The sequence below is a fragment of the Heloderma suspectum genome, chromosome 1 (genome assembly GCF_057233095.1).
Source record: "Heloderma suspectum isolate Gila_16-S chromosome 1, 16-S_ref, whole genome shotgun sequence".
Lineage (NCBI taxonomy): Eukaryota > Metazoa > Chordata > Lepidosauria > Squamata > Helodermatidae > Heloderma > Heloderma suspectum.
Window position 1 is genome coordinate 220,120,864 of NC_139458.1, and position 21,880 is coordinate 220,142,743.

Sequence of the window (21,880 nt, forward strand, 5' to 3'; positions counted from 1 at the left end):
CCAATTACTCTCTCTCAGACTAGCCTATCTCACAGGATTATTGTGAAGAGAAACTTAGGTAGGTGTGTGTGTGTGTGTGTGTGTGTGTGTGAGAGAGAGAGAGAGAGAGAGAGAGAGAGATCTATGCCACTCAGAGCACCGCGTAGGAATGATGGGATTTAAACGTAACAATTAACCCAATAACCTATTCCCCAGTGATTCTAAGATCAAGTTAATACACAAATGAAGAGTGAGCCCTTTCCCCAAGTGTCTTGTCTCCACTCACCAGCATTGCCTACTGTGACCAGCTCTTCAAGAATTTTATGCCTTCTTCGATTTTTAATTGCTTCCACTAAGATGTTGTACGTGGCGCCTCTAGTAAGACCAGTGAGAGTAGCACTAGAATATCTTCCAGGAACTTTCACCTGCAGTTTGAGAAAATGCAAAGCATAAAAATGTTATCTTCTGCTTTCTAAAAGAATTGAAGGCTGGCTCTGAAATGGCTTTATGGCAAGTAGAATCTCTAGAGCAGAGTCATCTTTTTGTATAATCCAACCTAGAGGCGGCTTCTTTTTATCTAAATAAAGTTGGGAATGATGAAGGCTGGGAATGAAGAGCGTTTCAGCCCAACACATCTGGAGGGCACCCAGTCATCTTGCCACAAGGCATGTTCCTCCGGTGCTGCTCTGGTAATGCTGGAAGATCTAGGCCTCTTGAGAGGAGCCCACAATATATCTTTCCCACCCTGGTTTCTGGGAGGAGTGATACTGGTGTGAGAAGACATCACATTGCAGATGTCACCCACTTGGCCTAGTTATTCTGCCATTCCCAGAGCAGTGCAACAGGAGCATAAATCGCAGTGCCTACCATGTTGTTACAGTAACGTCACTTAAAGCCCTAAACTAATGCATAAGATGGGCTAGCAAACACTTTTAATCCACAGTTGCTTGCACACTCACAGAACTCAGCATTTACTTCCCAAGCAACTGGGGACTGAAAACAGTGATAAGCAATTCAATCCTGGCAGAAGACATTCCGCAGATCAATGCCCACGGCTGGCATGCAGACCAGAATTTAAGAGGCACTCACACGGAGCATTGTGAAAGTGGCTGTCAATGAATCACTATTAGGGGGCCCATTTTGGAGCCACTGAGACCAGTGTACATTACCAAATACCCCTTTGTTTTACAAACAGCTCTTGCATGAGGTCCTCTGCTAGGTGGGAATATCTGAGTAAGGAGCATCCTCCCTCAGTGCTGTGGCTGGCCTAGAATCACTTTAGAGTTAGGTCTCAAGTATTCGCGTGACAATTCCCTCCCTGCGCATCAAGAACTTCTACATCAAATGACAGGTATCTACACAAGCTTTTCAGCCAAGCCTCAAAGGAAGCACATCCTCCATCCTTTCTGGGCGAGTGGGCCACTTGGCAGAACTGATTTCATGGGTAATAAGTAACCCTTAATATTTAACCTATCTCCTGTTATAGCTATCTATCTATCTATCTATCTATCTATCTATCTATCTGTGCTACCTTCAATGGCAGCAGTAAAGAATTGTTCTCACTCTTTTGTCTGAAAGCCTTTACAAACAACTGAAATCAGCCATGAAGTCTAATGCTTGCCATGTTTATTCAGAATTCTTGGTGACATCAGAATTTATTTCTAAATAAATATGCTTAGGATGGCGGCTCCTAAATGTGTTTATTTGGATATAAGCCTCACTGAGTTCAATGAAACTTACTTCCTATCAGTTATGCTTACAATTGTAGACTCATTTTTTTTTGTTTTTACTAGGTTAGACGTGCCCAGTTCCTTTAGATTGTCCTCATATCTTTTGCTTTCTTTTATCATAGTTATTTATTTATTTATATACTGCCCAATAGCCGAAGATCTCTGGGCAGTTCACAAAAATTAAAATCACAAAGCTCTTGTCTTACTCCTTCCTGATTTGGATCCTTTCCACTCTTAAAATTCAACCCTGCCATTGCCATGCAGCCTCTAGATTTCAGGATCACCATTCCTCTTTAAGGTAATAGAGACTCCTCTAATAATAGACCTTGTGTCTAAGGAACAATTTATTTGAATATAAAACACAATTGAGGCCTAGAACCTCAAACTACAGTCAGCCATCGCCCAGCAACCTTCTTCCCAGACTGCCTCTGCAAAGCTGTTGCCCCTTCCTACGACTATTAACTTTTCACTCACTACAGTCCGATTTCATGCACACCTTCGTTCACATTTATCGTGACACCGAACCTTTTCCATGTGGCCTTTGGCTTTCAGCCTTAATTGTCATTCCCAATTGTAACTAAGATGAAACTTCAGTTAAATTTAACCATTACCTTTAGAACCCCCTTGTTTTCTTCATTGTCTGTTTTAGACTATAAAGCTCCTTGGGGACACAGGCCTGTTCAGTTTGCCTGTGAAAATCTGTAAGGTGCCACTGACAGCGATAGTGCTGTTTAAATAAAATCAATAATAATACTAATATACTGTTTCACCATTGTCGCTGCTTTTAGAAATGAACTAAAAGAAGTTACCTCTGTAGGTTCTTCTTCAGTGCCAATAGGCTGGCAAGTGATAATGTATTCAGAGCTCTCTGAGTAGGGCGTCCACGAGATGGTTGTCTCTGAAAGTGCTTCCTGGGGCCTTGTGCGATTCTTAGGCAGAAGGGTGTGAGGATAAGAAGGTCCATCCACTTCTGGGATTCGTACTGGATGACGGCTCACCACTGCAGGTTGTTCGTGCACATTTGGCCCACGCCTTTCTGGAGTTGCTGCTGTTGTGGGGGTCCGAGACCCATATACTTCCACAATGACTTGCTGGCCTGGATTGCTCACTATAGGCTGCTGACCAGAAGTGCCTGGAAGTTGGATACCATTTCCATTGTCATATGGGTTGTTTGTGAGGTAAGGTGTGTTCTCCGCAACGTCCAGGATCCCACTTTGGCCGGGGTGTGGAATTGTAACCAGCTGTGGAAGCTCGTCTAGCCAATGAGACGTTAGAAGCAATAAAGCCAGGCTCTCAAGCCCCAGCAAACACTGCATTCATTATGGAGTAAACCAAGCAGCTGTACTATAAAACACAGGCTTATTTCCAGCAATTAAATGTTAGCAGCATTCTCAAGGGTGCAACATGCTTCTGAAAAGCTTTATTGCAATTACTCTACAGAGGCTACTTAAGAGCACTTGAATTGGAAGGCAAAAGCATGTGGCTGTGGAACTAAAGCAGAGACAAAAGGATGACAACTGTTGTGGGGTTTCAAGAGCAAAGCAAAGGCACCTGGTTGCCATAAATGTTAATCTTCCTCAAAATTTAAAATAAATAAATTTACATTTTTAGATATCCTTACTGCTGTATTCTGTTACTTTGATGCATTTCAGCTAAAAGGGAGAAATATTATATACTGAATTATTCTGAGGGCCAATTTACCAGATCAGTTATCCGGGGAAGGAAACCCTTGAATCTCTCTTTACCTTGGGTCTCTTTACACACCTCAAGGGTGAAACTAGAGTTTTAAAGTAACTGGGAGTTAGCAACTCATCCATGACTGGGGCTTTTGACTCCCTTTCCTCTCTGGTTAAGTAATCATATACACTATAAAGGATTTGTTTTACTTGATGGATGGATTGTACAGTTTCATAATAACAGAGTATCCAGTGCATCAACCAAGTGAGACAGTCTGAGAAAAACAACCTTTGAGTCTTGATCATGTATAAACCAGCCACTCAGGCCTAAAGATCAGCATGCAGCAACTGTTATGAATCAGTCAATACACACTCCTCTTTTTTAATCCACTGAACGCTAGAAAGAGTATGATCCTGACCAAATTTAGAATGTTTAGGTTCTATTGATTCAATGAAATCAACTGAAATTTAATTAGAGCGCAATCCTATGGCCGCTAGACAGCGGCTAGATGGCCATAAGATATGCTGTTTTCCAGGAACCAACCTTCCCCCAGGTCCGCGCTGTCTCAGAGGCAGTGCAGAGAAGCCCCATCCTCCGCACTTGCAAGAGGAGTGCAGAGCGTCTGAAAAGGGGCCAGGCTGGGGGTGTTCTGGGGCAGGGAGAGCAGATCTGCCTGTACGACATCATACAGTAGCCTCCTCTCCCGCTCAGCCCCTCCACAGCTAGACAGCCAAAAATGGCTGTCTAGCAGAAAAGCCAGGGCAGAAGAGGCGCAGAGGGAACGATCCCCCCGTGCTTCTCCTGCCTTGCTTTGGATAGGTGGTTGCCTCCGAGTTCGGAGGCAGCCGCCTATCTAGATAGGATTGCGCCCTTAAACACTGTGATTATAATTGTATTTACCTGGGAGTAAATCCCATTGAACACAGTGAGTCTTACTTCTGAGTAAACTTGCACAGGATTGCACTTTAAAAGCATTAAGTTGGGCTGGCTTGTATTCATAGTTTTTAATGGATTCAGAAGCTAGCAACCACCTTAATTCAACTATTTTCAAAGTACATGAAACCTAAAATAGAAGGAAACTTCTGTTAACCCTAGCAAAATGCATTAAACTGTATCTGTATTTTGCTGGTCAGGATTATTTTATATCTTGCAAAAACCAACTTATTTAAATGATGAGTGCATCCACTAGTATATCTCAAATATACAGTGGATGAAAGACAAAATAAATGTTAAGCAGTGCCATAACGTTACTTGCCTGGAAACAGCAGTAACGAAATCCAAAACAGAGCTGCATTTGGCTTCTCTTTCATGAGAAACAGTACACATGTCTACTGAGAAGCAAGCCCTATTGAGTTCAACAGGGCTTACTCCCAGGTAAGAGGGTATAGGATTGCAGCCTAAGACAATGTTACCTGTTCTTTTCCTTCCAGTCAATGCTTCACTCTTCTGATTATTCTTCACAGCAATGATGTGGACTATGTATTCTGTCCCTGGTTCCAGACCTGACAGTAGATTGGAGAAAGTCCATTTTTCGAAGGCACCAGACTCAACACAATATTCAGGATCAGCATAACAGCTTGTTCACCATTCTCCCCCAACTCATTTTCGGTCATATAGTTAAGACGTTTCTATTTAGACAGTCATTTAACTATCAAGATGAGGCTTAGGTGGCTGAACCCCTTGTATTTAGATGGGTTCTCTCTGCTGCAGCTGTCTGTTTTTATAGCTTTATGGTTTTTATGCTATTTAATATTGTCATTGTTCCATTATTTTAGACATTGTAAGCCGCTTTGAACACTGTAGTCACAGTGGAAAAGAAGGATATAAAAGTTTCTAAATAATATTTTAAAATTAGGGTTTTTATTTACTAAATAAATACACTAAAAAGGTCTACATTCTGGAACAATAAAACCAGAATGTGGTTGGTCTCTTTTCCTGACAGTCCCTGGGACCTTCTGCACTCTAGCATGACTGAGAACTGGTCCCAGGTAGCATCCTGTGGATGTAGGACCACCAGGCTCAATTCTCAGTAGATCCTATTCAGGACTATAGGGCAAGATAAACTGGTTATAATTGATGAAATTGTTGGTCCTGGGTCACATCCTGCTTCTCCCCTCCCCCATAAACACCAGGCTGGTGGATCTGATTTTGGTGGGGTGGCGATTCCATTCTGGGTTTTAGTTACAACCAGCCAGAAGTCTAAAGGAGCTACCCAAGGTGCTGGACCATATCCCCAAAATGGGTCCAGCACCTTGAATAACCCCTTTAGACTTCTGGCTGGTTGTAACTAAAACCCAAAATGGAATCTCTGCCCCATCAAAATCGGGTCCACCAGCGTACCCCAATAGACACACACAACCACCCTTGAGTTACCCAGGGTCAGGGGTTAGAGGGCAAGTTTAGCTCACCTCCCAGCAGCAACCCTTTACTTCCTCCCTTATTAGTGAAGAGTTAACACACCACAGTCCTGCCAGTTCTATTTGACTGCTCTTCGGATCATTTTCCAGAATACTTTGAAGCAAAAATGGATGACAGAAATTCCTAGCACTTGTGTGGCTGAAAGTTACTGTGAAGATACATTTAAGGGAGTGACTGTAACTCAGTGTCAGAGTGCCTGGCAGCTCCAGGTATGGTTGGGAAAGACTCCTATTTGAAAACCTGGAGAGCTGCTGCCAGTCAGTGTAGATATTAGAGGTTGATGGTCTGACATAAGGCATCTTCATCTGTTCATATTCTGAACATACTATGCAATGGTCTAATATTTGCTAAATCCAAAGGTTGCCCATAAAACCACCTGTCTCTGTTCTACTGTATAGGTCTTTGCTGCATAGCTTCTCTATGTCAGAAAGCTTACACAAGAACATAACAAAAAGCCTTCCTGGGTCCATCTGCGAGTCTATCTAGTCCTGCATCCTGTTTCCACCACTGAGCACCCAGATACCTCTGGAAAACCCACAAATAGGACAGAACTGTTATTTGTATTCAAAAAACAGGTCTTCAGAAATCTAAACAGAAATTCCATTTAGCTATCAGGTCTGCTGGACCTGTTATAGACCTATATGAGATTGCTGCAATAAAATCTGTTAGACTTTAAGATGTCACAATTCTATTTGTTGTTGTATTTCAGAACATGTTAGCTAATTTACCAGAAGTACATACCTGTGATAGTGGCCTCAGTAGTGCCAGGGCGGGGACGAGGAAGTAGCTCTCTAGATGCCCCCCCAACTTCCTCATATTTGATGAGGTATCCTGTGATCTTGGCACGGGGTGGCTGCCAAGTGAGCAACAGGGAGTTGCTTGTAGTCGTGAGAAAGCGTAGGTTGGAAGGCGCGTCAATGGCTAAGGAGCAAATAAAACCACCTGAGTGAATTATCATTCAATATGGCATCACATCCCCAGAGGGGAAATTACACAGTTTCCATGTATTTCAGCCACTGTCTGCCAATATTTTTCTTCATTCCCAAAGTGTGTGTGTGTCAGGGGCAAAAGGTGGGGCAAAATCATGGCTGTAACATGCCACAAATGAACTACACAATTAAAGGAAAGGAAATAATCATTTCAGTTAACGTGAGTTTTTATGAAGTGCCATTACCGGTGGAAGCATCAATCACGACTGGGGAGCTGCGAGCATTGTCATTCAGGGTATAGATGTAAATCTTGTAGTCAGTGCCAGGTTGCAAGCCTGCAATTCAAAATGATGTATTAAAAAACATTAGCCTTGCTCATACAAAGTTATGTTCTGAGGAGTCCTGAAGTCGGTAAAAATATTTTAGCAAAGACTTCAAGGAAATCACCTCATAAGCCCTAAAGCGGTATCACCATTAATGGAAATATCATAGGTGTGCTAAGCAGCCTCTTGTAGGAGATTTTACAGAAATGTTGTAGGACAGATATTGATATCCAAATCCCTGCAGTATTCTGGAATCATACTGAAAAGCAGAGACATGATGAAATATTGAATGGTGGGGAGCATGGAATGCAAGAAAAGAAGATCCAAGAAGACAATGAGATTAGGGAAAACCCTTACACAGAACCTAGGGGGAAAAGTGGTGATGAGCTGTAGGCACGATGGAAGCAGACAGGAAGGGACACTGCAGAAACCCAAACTTGGGAAGTTGCTGTGGGCTGGGGAGCCAAAGGGGCATAACACTATGCTTTGTGGGCCCCTAACCATTTTCAAGTTTTCAGAAGGGAAAATTCCACTGGGTATGGCTTCTCCCCTAGCTGTGAGAATATGGTGGGAAAAGTGCAACCTAATAAAATTCCACACTTAACCATTATCACCTCCTGGTGTGGACTCAGGGGGCAGTGAGCCAAGAGGCAATGGGGTATGGGGATGGACTGCCCATACTGATCATCTTACAATTTCTAAGCCAAAACAGGTCTTGCTATTTCAGTTATTCCCATACATCTGGTCTAAGCGTTGTCATATTTGTTGCTTTCCTTGAAATTACCCCTGTGCACTTATACCCTTCTTAAAACCTGATGATCAAAGAATAGATAAAATAGTTGAGTTAAGGCCTAACTAGTCCTCAGCAAGAATGGCACCATAGTTTTCTTTGTATTGTGCGGCACATACAAGTGGTAGCTTTGTCTTCCTTCTTGCAAAGCATTTCAAACATAGGACAGAACTCCCTGGGACACAATGGTGGTGGGAAAAAGCTCACATACCAGTGATGGTGTATGTTCTGGCATCAGGACCAATTGTTCTTTGAACTGGATTTTGACCACTTGCTGGAACGGCATCAATCTGGAAACCAGTGATCGTCTCGGTCTTGGTGCGCCAGGTAATAGTAATGGTTCTCTCTGTGACATCTGTGACACGTGCCCTACGGGGAGGGCTGACATCTGCACAGAAAACAAAACAATGTCCACTGTTATTATAAAGGTCATATGCAACAAGCTGGAAGAGTTACAGTGTAACCCTATGGCCCCTAGATGGTGTCTGCGGGCCCGTAGGATGCTGGAGAATTCACCCTCCAAGGCTGTTGCCCTCAGAGGGGGAAATTCCCACTTCAATTTCCCCCCACCCCAACCCTAAGCTCCTGCCAGCTGTTACGGAAAGCTCCACAGTGCTCCCTTTCCCGAGATCAAAAATGACAGAGAGGGCTGGAAGGGGTCATGCCTGTGAGTGGGGAGAGGCAAGGAGAGATTGGCTCTTCTGGATCCAAAGGCCTCTGAGCCACCTTCTCCACCACCAGCAGCACACATCAGCTAGACTAGTGAAAAATACAGCCAAGGAGAATGGAGAAAACAAAAAGCCTCTGGCGCTCCCCTGCCCTGCTGGCAAGAACCTGGCAGGCCATAGGATTCTTGGGAGCCTCTGATCTCAGAGGCTTCCATCCAGTAGGCGGCAATCTGGGTTTGCCCCCTCAGAAAGATGTACTGAATTCTTCTGTAGGGTTATTTCACACATGCCATACAATTATATCCTGAAACTCAACTTGCATAGTTCTCAGGGCTGCTCTTATGTCCTTATGGGGGTGCCTGGAAAAGTGTTCCTGGAATCAGTGGGCCAAAGCCTCTTTTCCAGGCACCCCCATAAGGACCTAGGAAGAGCCTTGCTGGATCACCCCAAAGGCCTATGTAGTCTAGCATACTGTTTCTCACAGTGGCCAGCCAGATGCCCCGATGGGAAGCCAACAACAGAACATGAGGGCAGTAGCCCTCTCCCACTACTGCTCCTCAGCAGCTACTGTGTGGAAAATGTTTCCTCTGACCCTGGAGGCAGCAAATAGCTAGCAAGACTAGTAGCCTTTAATACCCTCCAGGAATTTGTCCAATCCCCCTTTAGAGCTATCCATGTTGGTGGCAATCACTACATCTTGTGACAGCAAACTCCACAGCTTAGCCATGCCCTGTGTAAAGTTCATGTGTCTGCTCCATTTACATGTGGAGTGGGATGGGGAGTCTAATTTTCATCTGTCCTGATCTCCCACCATTCAGCTTCATGAGATGACCTGGGTTCCAGTATTATGAGAGAAGGAGAAAAATGTCTCCCTCTCCACTTTCTCCACACCATGCATAATTTTATAAACCTCTGTCATATCCCCCCTCACCCACCCTTTTTCTAAACTGAAGCCCCAAATATTGTAACCTTTCCATCTCTTGGCTTAATGAATCTATGAATATTTCGAAACGTAGGGTAGCTTACTCTCTAGGGTACTGACTACACCCTGGGCAGGTCTGCTGGTCAGGGAGTCCTTCAGAGCATAGATGCTGACTTCATATTTGGTTGCCACCTAAAAACAACAAAACAGTGCACTCTTAAGAGATTTACACCCTTCAGAAACCAACAAGAAGCTGACAACACAAGTCAACTCAATATGCCTGTTAGTTGTTTATATTGTGTTTGCAGATACAATGTGAAAACTTTAGACCACATGACAGGAACAGCCACATCTGTTCTTTGTGTGTCTGCCCCGTTTACATACAGGGCAGGATGGGGAGTATAATTTTTTTAACAGAAGGTGCCCCACCTTATCTCCCCATACTCTATTAACCAAATACCTCCTTTCACCCTGGCTCTGATCCTAGCAGTAAGCTGGTCTGATAATAAAAGTGCTTCAAGTTCTTATTTCTTTATTTAGTACAGTTTTATCCCGCCTTTTTTCCGAGGAGCTCGGCAGTATACATATCCTCCCACCATAACAACCCTGTGAGGTAGGTTAGGCAGAGAGATGGTGAATAGCCCAAGAACACTTAGTGAGCTTCATGGCTGAACCACAGTTGTTTGACGCTCTATCCACTACACCACACTAGCGATGGAGCATGGGGCAGTCAGTGAAGAAGGTAAAGTGATGGCACAGGGAGGTACAGTTGCAGTCCTCTCACCCGAGCAATCTTTTTGATATATTAAAAGAAGACTCCCACCCACCCAGCCCCACTTCATATACGAACTGGATAAGGATGTGAACGAACAAACATGGCTATTTCATAACATCTAGCTTGGCCCTCAGGTTATATATCAAGAATAGGCAGCTTTGTTTTATTTTACTAAAGAGTGAGAAGGAGAAAAAGCCCAATTTTCTCCAATAGATTGTCATAACAACCAGAAGAATAAGGCCTTGTGACACTGTTGCCATGTGTAATTTGCATTTTATATCTCATTAAAAATGCATATAGACTAAGTAATTTTCCAAAAGAGCAGGAGAATGCTACTTACCAAGAGACATAGGCCGCTAGAAAGATGTTCTTGTTCATCTTTTAGCCCAACTGATTTTCAAAACACTCAGTAAAGGTCAATATAGTTGAGCTTCTGTCCCACAGAATTTAAATTGGCTTCAAAATAATACATCAGATTCAGCAAAGTAAAAAAGAAAGAATTACCATTAGTCCTGGGACAACAGCAGATGTGCTATCTGGAGAGAGGTTAATTTCTTTCATTGGCCCATTCTTTTCCTTGGGATTCACTCTGACTCGGTATCCAGTGAGCTGAACGTTAGGTCCAGTCCAGGTAACTGTCAAGCTGGTTGGAGTAACCTGAACAAACTTCAGATTTGTAGGAGGTGGGATTGCTGTTAAATTAGGATTAAAAACTGAAATCACTCTGGAAGTAGCAACAAGTTCAGAAATAGTCTAGGGTACCTTACATGCTAGCACTGCTGTCAATTCACCATTTTATTACAGGGATTGTTGCAATTAGGGCAAATTTTTGAATCCTGTACTTAGGATGATGATATCTGGTATCTTACCCTTCTGATTTATTATAAATGGAAGGTAAAAACAAAACAGAGCCAAAAAAATCATTCAAAATAAGTTGTAAAATGCAAGTGCCCTTATCAAGCCAACGTGTATGGAAATAGATTTTATACATGACTCATTAATACTGGGAGCATAAAACATTGTTGCTGGGGGGGTGGGGGGAACGACAACTGAGCCACAAGGTCAACCTTCAAGAGTGGTGACTAGGTGGCGTTATATGTCAGTGCCACGGTTCAATCCAGGTGCGCGAGCGCACACACACCCCTGCACAGGTAATCGGTGCTGTCCTCCGGTTTCTCTAATCAGAGTTTGGGGGCAAGGAGCTAGATGAGTGACTGTGGGCAGGCAGCCTTCTGCTGCGCATGGCCCAGATCAGAGCCAATGCACTGATTTTGAGCACCTTATTCTTTCGAAGCAAGAGACTGAAGGCAGGGGATGGCTGTTTGGTTCTTTTTTACTACCATTCAGAGCAGGGGCGGGCAACACACAGCCTTTTTTTTTTTTTAACAATGAAAAACTGGCCACGTTAGCACTACAGAGCACTAAACAGGCTAAATTTAGCTTCCAAACTAAATTTGGCCTGTTTAGCACTCCGTAATGCTAACAGGGCCATTTTCTGGTTAAATTTCTTTTTCGGATATCCCATAGAGCACGTCCTGGGGGGCGGGGCAAAAATGGCCCCCAGACACCCTCCAGGTTGCCTAGCCCAAATTAGAGTAACCATAATCAAGACTGTACAGCAATAACAAGTTGCAGAGAATTACCAAAGTTTACTGGCGAGGTTGGCAATGGAGAACACACAAAAATAAATCCAAATACTGTGCCAGAACATTTTGCATTCCATATACTATTAGGATTAAAGGGATGTGCAAGGAAGGGCTATGGGCATCTGGTGGTATGGCAACAGGAGTAGTGGAGAGGAGAGAAAGGACAAATACAAATGTCACCGGGCACCTGCAGAAGTCTTGCTTGAGACTTCTGTTGGCTTAAAAGAGATGTATGAGGCAGCTAACTGCCTTTTCTTTTCTATCAAATGGTGATGGATTGATTTTTTAGGGAAACAAACCCTACACAGCTCCCTTGATTCTATAGTGTATGGTGTGAGCACAAAGCAATATGAAGAAACTCAATTTGTTTCACTGGTCAAGACATGGGTCAGATGACATTCTCTCTCTCTCTCTCTTTTTAAAAGATCAGGCTTCTTGAAAGAGTAAAGGAGATCAAACTGGTCAAAAAGGATATTCCTAACATCAGGCCCAGGTTTGTCTTGTATTCAGATAGGCAGTGTAGCCCAATGGATAGAGTAGGGTCTCGTACCTAGGAGCCATGGTCTCGAGTGAGTGTTCTTTGGTCTCATAGGAAAACTAGCGGCCTACTGAAGAGCAGTCTTATGAAATAAATGACTTCTTCCTATTCTAAGCATGTGGAGATTGGAAGTTAATAATGGCTTGGAAGCAATGGGATTTTCTTGCCCCATCGTAGATCCTCTGGAATGGTGCATAGGATGTAGGGTGAGGAGCTGCAGTTGGAAGCTGGGGGAGGGACAGTTTGTACCTATAGATCCAAGACAATATTCTGCTGCTCTCAGCTCCAACCTCTTTGGGTTTATGTGTGACGTGACACACTTTCCATGAGTTAGACATGAGTTAGACAGTCACTTCTGATACCATTAATCTTTCATACAAAAGTAGCCCACATTTCTATGTCACCACACCCGCAGAACCCCCTGTACTGTGTCCCTCACAGAAGAACCACCAGCTACACCTGGAAGCCATTCTCGTCAGTCAGGCAAAGAGGGGACAGCTGCCATGGCCACCAGGCAGCATCACTCTGTGTGTACCTGTGGACTGGGTCCCAATCAGAGGTAGGCTCTCCAAGTCATCGTGCAAGGCAACGATGCGGACAGTGTACTCAGAACCAGGCCTGAGGCCATGCAGCTCTGCAGTGTCGTCTTCACCATCTGGAGCAGGGAATAGTTCGTGGATTCCATCCTCAGGGGTTGAGTAGGTCACCCTGTACCTGGTGACTTGCCCCTGTGGGCTTTCCCAAGCAATTTTGATGGAATCGACATCCACCTCAGTGAATGTCAGTCCTTTAGGGCGGTCAATGTCTGGCAAATTAATGGTGAGAGGTTAAGTGGAGGGGAGGGGGAAAGCAGATTTGGGTGGCACAAAGCATTTTGTTATCGGCATGCAAAGCAGTCTTCTCTTTCTGAACATTCAGAAACAGAATTACATTTTTAACTGCCTGGGAAGTCTCATGAAGACATGTACAACAGCACAGTGGAGATGCAGCACACTACCATAAGCCTCACTTGTCTGTCATGCCGTTGCAGAGAGCCATTGGGCAAAGCGCATTCTTTCTGAGAATGGAACGGCTGACAAAAGTCACAGAAGCTCACCCCGGCTGATTTCAACAGATCTGTCTGTTACTTTGATGCTGATGCTGCAGCCCAGGAACTGGGACACGCAGAAACATGTAAGCCCAGTAAGCTCATTCCCCTGACAGAGAAGAGCCTTAGCTCAAATTAAAACGAATGAAGGTTTCCTAACACCACTGCAGCTTTCCACAAATCCCATGCCCGTGGGCCTGCAGCCATTTTTGCTAGCTCAGAACCATAGTCTGACGGAGGGATTGTGCGCAATAGTCTTGTTCCCAAACAGCGCATTGCACCGGCAGCGTCAGAGGATCAGGCTATAATTGACTGAAAAAAGCATCAGAGCAGCTGACTCCCTTTTCACAAATTAACACTGACATATGATCATTTGACCAAAAATTACTTTTGCAAATTATAGAGTGTGCGTAAGATGCTTATTTTAAAAAGAATATTACACATGCAAGGGAAAATTAAAGATAATTTTTGGCAAGTCACAATGTCGCTTTTGATGCCACATTTTCAGCATATTAGTGAGTCACATCCATGCCCAGAAACAGCCTGTAGGAAGGCTTAATATCAGCTCTGGCACAAACGTGAACTGCTTCAGGAGTGCTGCAGTTTGTCAATTTCCTCAAGGCATCTGTGACTTCTAGGACCACTTCCATGCACCTAAATGGTGACATCGGAAGTCGATCTTAGGCAGTGTTGATCAGTAGGAATCCATATGAAAGATGCCAGTGAAACTAGTGCTGCAATCCTATGCACACTTACTTGGGAGTAAGCCCCATTGGACACAGTAGACCTTACTTCTGAGCACAGATGCATAGGATTGGGCTCTAAGCCAGTTTCCATGAGCCGAGCAGCAGGTTTTTCATTTTCAAAAAAAGATTCAAAGGATTACTTATGTTTGCAGTCACCAATTGCCAAGTGATTTAGTTGTGTGTTTTCTATGCCTTCCCAGTAGAAAAGGTGATTTGTTCTGTAGAAGTTTGGGGCTGAAGCGCACTGCTTTGCTTCCCTTTCCCTTTCCATTCCCAATTTCTTTTCTAAGCTTTTCTGCTCCAATGAGTTCCCACACGGGCGCAGCACCTGTGCATGGCGAGCACCCGCTGGGGTTCAACAGAGCCCTGCTTCTCCCCTTCCTCACTAAGCAAGGTCTGGAAAGCTTGTGGCCTTCCAGAGGCTTCAGCCACTTTTGGAAGTGCTGGACCAGATGAACCCCTTGGGGTGATCCAACAAGGCTCTTGTCCTATTCGTATCCAGCCCTCCTCTCTATGCTTATGCAAGTAAAGGAGGGAAAGCTGGATGGCGATGTGGGAGTGCACCCACACCTCCCATTCTCCTGTGAATGTACCAAGTGACAAGAGGACAAACAGAGCTCTGTTGACCCTGAGAGGGATCCCTCTGTGCACAGTGGCTACATTTGTGCACGGAAAGATCTCACCCGTACTTTTAAAAATCACTGCAGGGCATGTCCCTACCAATTGGAAGGACACAGTGTATAGAGCTGTGAGCATCCCTCAACAGCTGACAAATTCTCCAGTCTTTGTGCCCCCATCTGCATTGCTCACACATGGGCTTACTTTAGGATTGCAAACATTGCTCCGATTGTGCTATACAACTGCCACACAGGCAGTTACTTCCCATCATTTTGTTTTTCACTGAAATTTGCTATTCAGATTATTAACTCAGATTTCTGCTTTCATGTTTTGTAATTCCAATTAATTTCACCTTTATTGTTTTTCCCACAGGTTACAGAGAAAAATAAAGAGGGCTGATATGCACACCTGTATCCCCATGCTGAGATGTCAGACAGCATGTGAACAGAGGTCATATTTTCCCTTACTATTAAATCACCTTTACTATCTTACCATGGAAAAGAGGTCCATTCAAAACATTTACCACTTATTTACCGATTAAGATGATCTCTAGCATTGGCCATTTTTAGTTATAGTAAAAGCACAGCTTGTGAGGGTGAGGGAGGGGACTGTGTTTTGCCAGCTTTGCCTGGTTGCATTAGGGATAACGATGTTGTTTTCGGCAAGTTCCACAGAATTCAGGCAGCAAACATGTCTGGTGGATTCAGGCATTCGGAGATACAACATTCCTGCTGTGAAACTCAAAAAATGCAAAATACATACTTGTGACAGCTGTCTCAACCAGAGGCTGGCTTTCTCCATTTTGACCCTGGGCATAGACACTAACTACATACTCGACTGTGGGTTGCAATCCCTCAATCGTAGCTTCAGTTTGCTCTGCAACAGAAAGGCCAATAAAACATTGATCATGAATGAAGATTATTTATGGATGGTCTTGTTTTGTGACAACTGAGTTTAGACCCCTCCGACAAGTGGAAAGGCAGTTTGCTCTAGATCAAGTTGATGTGATAAGATTATTTATACATACAAATTGTTCCAGATTAAAATATGTTTTGTTAATAGATTCCACACTCACAAATGTCTTCAGAATGCAAAATACAGAAATTCTTTGCTCTACAGTTTCAATGGAATTTATTGTGTATTGGGGATTTTAAAAATACACGTTCAAGGAGGGAATGAAAAGTTCTAGTTAAATGTCAATTAAAACATTTGCAGTATTCGCAAAAATACTCTTAGGATGTGGCTGAATGACTTGTGTGCCACCACAACATCTCAAGATCACAATGCCTGCCGTTTGTTGTAGGGAGGTTGTTCTGTCATTCTGCAAGTGGTCAGCTGACCCAAATTTTGGTCTAGCAGACATTCTTTTTATGTACTGCCTAAATAATCCTCACATGACCATTTGGCGGGTGGTAGCCATGGCTGGTATCCAGAGCGTTAGGCATACTAAGGGATTTTTAACTTTTTTTCTTGGGACAGCAGATCCCCACAGCATCAAACAAATTGTTTCTGAAAGCCTCCAAATTTCAAAAGAAGTTTGCTATGTATTTATTTATTATATTTTTGATCTACCCAATAACAAACTTTCTCTGGGTGGATTACAAACTGTACTTTTTAAGGACTGTTTGTATTATGCAATACAAACAGTTAAAATATAAATACAGTGCAAATATTTAAAAGAATAAAATACAAAACAAAACAACAAACAGCACAAGTATAGATAAAGATATATAAGAACAGTCATAAAAATCTAGAACTAGGTTTCTAAAAGGTCTGGGAGAAAAGAAAGGTCTTTGCCTGGCACAGAAACAGTGTAGGGGAACTTCTTTGGGGAGGGCATTCGATAAACGGGGTGCTACAACTGAGAATGTCCTCTTCTTGTAGCCACCCACCTAGGTACTATGGGGAGCTGCTCTTAGATACACACAACCCCACCCCATGGGCATGTGGAACTAAATACAGGATTCTTTAGACCCTGCCCATTGGTCTTGAACTTGGCCTCAGTCCTGGGCCACTGTTGCAATATGCAAGATTCAGCTTCAGAGCACCATCTCTCCAGTGAACCTGTAGGGTCACTGCTGAAGATTCCTCTGTTGTGCCAGGTCTTTTTAAGATTGGTTGGCTTTTGAATTTCATCTCTCTGCATGCTGCTGGTCTTCGGCTTTTACTTTGATATTGGCTGTTTATGACATTCTAACACCTAAAACAATTGTCCTGTAAACCACTCTAAGGATCTCACAGTAGCCTACACATTTGAATACAAATAAAGTGCGATTTTCACTTCATTCTGAAGGCATGCAAAAAGCTGGATCCTGTACATAGTAAGGAACATGCACAACTGTCTGCTCACTGACTGGAAGTTGGCATATGCCAAGTTTTGCTGCAGCTAAGAATGCCACAGCCGGTTATGCGAGTTGTGCATCCAAGGTCTCTTACCTGCTGAGAGAACTCTGGTTTTCGTGGGGCCGTGGCCATCCTTGGGGACAGCTGTCACTCTGTAGCCAGTAACGGGGGAAGAGGAAGGCTGCCACCTCACAGTGAGGCTGCTGTCCTGAATATCAGTTACTTGTAGCTGGGATGGTGTATCGATTTCTGTACGTTAAAGATTAAAAGCCGCATCAGAAGGTCTCTCTCAGTCACTGGCTTCCACTTCCTCAAGTCTTAATGAAATTTATTTATAATTATCTATTGGAAGTATGTTTATGCTGCTTTTCAGCCAGAAAGGCTCCAAGAGCAGCTTACATATAATCAATTAAACAAAGTCCCTGCCCACAGGCTTACAATCTAAAAAAATGAATCATTCATTCGTGCATTCCATTTATCAGTCAATAAGAGGTCTCTGGGTGACATACAAAATAAAACAGATACAAATCACAACTCCAGTAAACAAGAATCAATAAAGCAGCATATAAAACTATAATAAAAAAACCCCAAGACAGCCATTCCAAAGCAGAGCACTAGAGACCAAAAATATTGAGCAGGGGGTTGGACTCGATGGTCTTATAGGCCCCTTACAACCCTACTATTCTATGAATATCACAGCAACAATCAATTAATACGGAGAGCCAAAGGAATAAATTCCACAGCACTATGTGTATTGCATTAATCCCTTCTCATACTGTTCTTGGATGATATTGTTACCGCAAATACATTGCTATTTGAACCTGCCTGCAAATTATAGTCATCATCGTAGGCCCGTCTCTGAATGTCCCCATCATCAGAGGTGGAGCAGGTAGCTAACAAGGACCCTTTCTTTGCAATGGACCATGACTCTGGAATTCTCCTTCCAGATTCTGGGGTCTAGCTTATTGAGTTTTAGATGCCAGGCTCAGGGATTTTTTTTTATTATTTACCCAGTAAATTAAGTATTAAAATGTTTATTGTTGTTTTATGATTCTTAACTGCTGCACTGATTCTGCACGCGTGTGCACACGCTTTTATTTTGTTGTTGAATTATTTTCTTAGTAATTTATTTATTCTATTTTATTCTATGCCATCTTAAATTCTTTTGTCCAGGACTTAAAACTGGGACATAAACCTTTCAAACAAACACACACACACAATCCACTATATTAGGACTTGAGGCATCATGGATAAGCATAATATTGGTCTATTCTGGGTCTGGGCAATGTGCTGGCAGATGTGTTTCCATGGGTTTGGGCTGCTTTTAGGGATCCTCCATAATCCTCGAGCCCAGAGCTGATGATGCCGCCAGCACACAAAGGGGCTAAAAATTTCACCCACCCCACCAAGCCACTCTTACTACATTTTTCCTTCGCTCCACCCACCCAAACCTCCTCTTACCTGCTCCATTCCATGGGAGCCTCTCCTATCAGCTGTGATAGCTGAATGAAAACTCTGTGTTCAGAGGCAGCAGAGCTTTGTATATCTAAACACCAGAGCTGGGGACAAACCACAAGGGAGCACTGTTGCCCTCATACTCTGATTATAGGCTTGGGCTTCTCAGATGCCTCTGGCTGGCCACTGTCAGAAACAAGAAACGAGCGCTGGACTAGATGGGAGGCGAGTGTCAGCATTTATTGCCTGCATCATCTGTAACTTTTACTTATACCAGCAAATTAAAAGCACTGGTGAGTTATCAGCACAATGTAAATCAAACAGTTGTAGAGACCCAAGTCCATGTTTTTTGCTTAGTGCTGTAAGCCACCTCAAGGTCCTAAAGAAATCCGATATAAGTTTCTTTTAAATAACTTGTAGAGGCAGCATAAGATTAAGGAATCCTCCTGCAAACTGCTCTGTGTATACGATGGACAAAAGCATTGTATGTGAGCCGCGGGGAGAATTTTTTTGACTGTTTTATCTACTTAGGATAAAACATTTAAAAAATTCTTACCTATTTTGTAGTTGACGGTGACTGGTTTGCTGCTGGCAGGACTGTCTCCACGTCCAGTGACTGCATACACAGTGATGATGTAGTCAACTCCAGGTTTAAGTCCAGGGATGGTTGCAGTGGACATATGTCCAGGTACAGTGAACTCTTGAACAGGACCACTGCCACCTATGAGCAATAGTGCAGGACAAAGTCAGGTTGCTTACCTGTAACTGTAGTTCTTCGAGCGATCATCTGTGGATTCACACATATGGGATCTGTGCCTACTACACAGGGACTCATTCAGGAAACTTCCAAGCCACATAGTTTTTTGGTGGGAACCCCCCCCCCCACCATCTCAGGCATATATAGCGTGGGTTTCCGCCCTCCCCTCAGTTCCTTGAGACCGCAAGCAGTCCTGTACCAAGGAGAAGAACAACTCAGTACCAACAGTCCTGTTGACACCGAAGCGGGGACGGTGGGGGGATTGTGTGAATGCACAGGTGACCACTCGAAGAACTACAGTTACAGGTAAGCAACCTGACTTTCTTCTTTGTGGTCTCTATGCATCACACATCTGGGCAAATAACAAGCTAACTTATGGGAAGTGGGTCAGTGTCTCAATGTAGTACCAACAAAAGGACAGCCCTGACAAAGGCAGTCCGCTCGAGCTGGAGCGTCCAATCTGTAGTGCTTTATGAAGGCAGAAGGCTTAGACCAGGTGACCGCCTTACATAAGTCTATGAGTGGAACACCTTGTGTGAAAGCCGTGGAAGTCGACATTCCCCTCGTCGGGTACGCTCAGATTCGGGTTGGTAAGGCTGTCCCAGAGACCTCGTATGCCAGTTGAATGGTGTGTATGATCCAGGCTGCCAGTCTCTGAGAGGAAACTGGGGTGCCCTTATAGTGTCTTCCGTAGCAGATGAAGATCCGTTGGAAGTTGCGGAAAGGCTCGGTCCATGACCTATAGAAGGCCAGGGCTCTCTGGACATCTAGAGTGTGTAGCTGCCATTCCAAATCAGAAGTTGGGGATGGAAAGAAGGCAGGAAGTATGATCGGTTGATTGACATGGAAGTCAGTGACCACTTTTGGGAGAAATGCTAAGTCGGGCCACAGGACCACCTTTTCCTTGTGAAATATGGTGTAAGGTGAGTCTATTTGCAATGCGGAGAGTTCGCTCGCTCTCCTTGATGTCGTGATGGCTACCAAGAAGGCAACTCTCCAAGAGAGCAGCCTCAAGTCGACAGTAGCAAGCGGTTCAAACGGTACCGAAGTGAGGGTGTTGAGTACCAGGGTTATGTCCCACTGAGGAACAAAATCTCTCATGGGGGGAGCCAAGTTTCTGAGTCCCCTCAGAAATTGTTCGCATAAGGGGTGGCTGAAAATGGTCCACCCGTCAATGTTGCCCCGCATGGCGGAAATCGCCTGATGGAGAAGCATACACCCTGACGGAGGAGCACTTCAGACCTTTGCTGAATAGATGTTGGAGAAAAGACAATATATCCACCAGACGACAGTCACTAGGGTTACAGCTGTTGTTAGTCACGAACTGAACGAATGAAGCCCATTTAGTGGAGTACAAGCGGCGCGTGGATGGTTTCCTCACCGCATCGAGTACAGCCTGCACTGCCAGTGGATCAGCGTGGGGAGGCGCTGGGAGGTTGGATCCTCCATGCTGTGAGGTTCAGAGTGTGGAGATCAGGGTGGAAAATCCGACCCCAGTCCCGGGAGATCAAGTTGTCTATCCGCAGGAGCAGTAAGCAATGTCCATGCGCTAGGCTCTGTAGTACCATGAACCAGGGTTGCCTGGGCCACCAAGGGGCAATTAGGATGCAGTTTGTTGCTTCCTGTCTGATTTTGGTGATCGCCCTCGTGAGAAGTGGGGATGGAAGGAAAAGGTAGAATAGGTGATCCTTCCATTCTAGGAAAAAGGCATCGCCTAGCAATCCGTGGCCAACTCCGGCTCTGGAGCAGAATTGTTCGCAGGCCATGTTCATTGGAGTCGCGAAGAGGTCGATCTGTGGTTGGCCCCACTGGTTGAAAATTAGCTGTAGAACTGTCTTGGCCAGCTGCCATTCGTGGGAGCACCGAAGGAAGCAGCTGGAAGAGTCTGCCAACAGGTTGTCTTGTCCTGCAATATGGAGAGTGGTCAAGCAAATGTCCTTGGCAACGACCCAGTTGTAAAGGTGTAGAGTGAGAGAAAGAAGGTGGGAAGAGTGTGTTCCGCCTTGTTTGTTTAGGTACCTTAGAACAGTGGTGCTGTCCGTAAGAATCTGAATGTGTCAGTGTCAGAAGCACGGTTCGAAGGCGCGGAGAGCTTTCCAAACTGCCAACAGCTCCAACAGATTTATATGGTACAGTGTTTCCTTGGGAGACCAGAGACCCTGTGCTCACAGGGGGCCACAATGTGCAACCCAGGAGGGAAGGGTCTGTGGTCAGAGCCCTCGATGGAGGAGCGGGAAGGAATGACATCCCCTGGGTCAAATGTGTGGAGTCCATCCACCAGTTCAAGCTGAGAGCAACCTCCTCTGGTACTGACAGCATGACAAGGAGGGGGTTGCAGGTCAAGTTGAAGGTCCGGATGAACCACTGTTGCAGTGGCCTCATCCGTAGCCAAGCCCATTCCACAACTGACACCGTGGCTGCCATGTGACCAAGTAAGTGGATGTCGCATGCCCTGGCATGGCGATCGAAGAATAGCGAG

The 21,880-nt window shown here is 44.3% G+C and overlaps 1 protein-coding gene across 9 annotated transcripts in view; it reads right to left on the reverse strand.

The window, feature by feature from the left end:
• Positions 1-21,880, reverse strand: part of FN1 (fibronectin 1) — a 93,734-nt gene that overhangs the window by 7,599 nt on the left and 64,255 nt on the right. For 4 of the 9 annotated variants that reach the window (XM_084819489.1, XM_084819480.1, XM_084819443.1 and 1 more), the window contains 12 exons: positions 19,201-19,365; positions 17,283-17,438; positions 15,609-15,722; positions 12,931-13,200; positions 10,716-10,903; positions 9,541-9,628; positions 8,058-8,234; positions 6,979-7,068; positions 6,546-6,725; positions 4,799-4,888; positions 2,519-2,964; positions 266-404 (listed from right to left, as the gene is read on the reverse strand). In XM_084819489.1, the coding sequence (XP_084675615.1) occupies positions 266-404; positions 2,519-2,964; positions 4,799-4,888; positions 6,546-6,725; positions 6,979-7,068; positions 8,058-8,234; positions 9,541-9,628; positions 10,716-10,903; positions 12,931-13,200; positions 15,609-15,722; positions 17,283-17,438; positions 19,201-19,365 (2,103 nt within the window). The remainder of the gene's footprint in view (positions 1-265; positions 405-2,518; positions 2,965-4,798; positions 4,889-6,545; positions 6,726-6,978; positions 7,069-8,057; positions 8,235-9,540; positions 9,629-10,715; positions 10,904-12,930; positions 13,201-15,608; positions 15,723-17,282; positions 17,439-19,200; positions 19,366-21,880) is intronic. The other 5 variants (XM_084819499.1, XM_084819461.1, XM_084819452.1 and 2 more) reach the window with 2 other exon arrangements.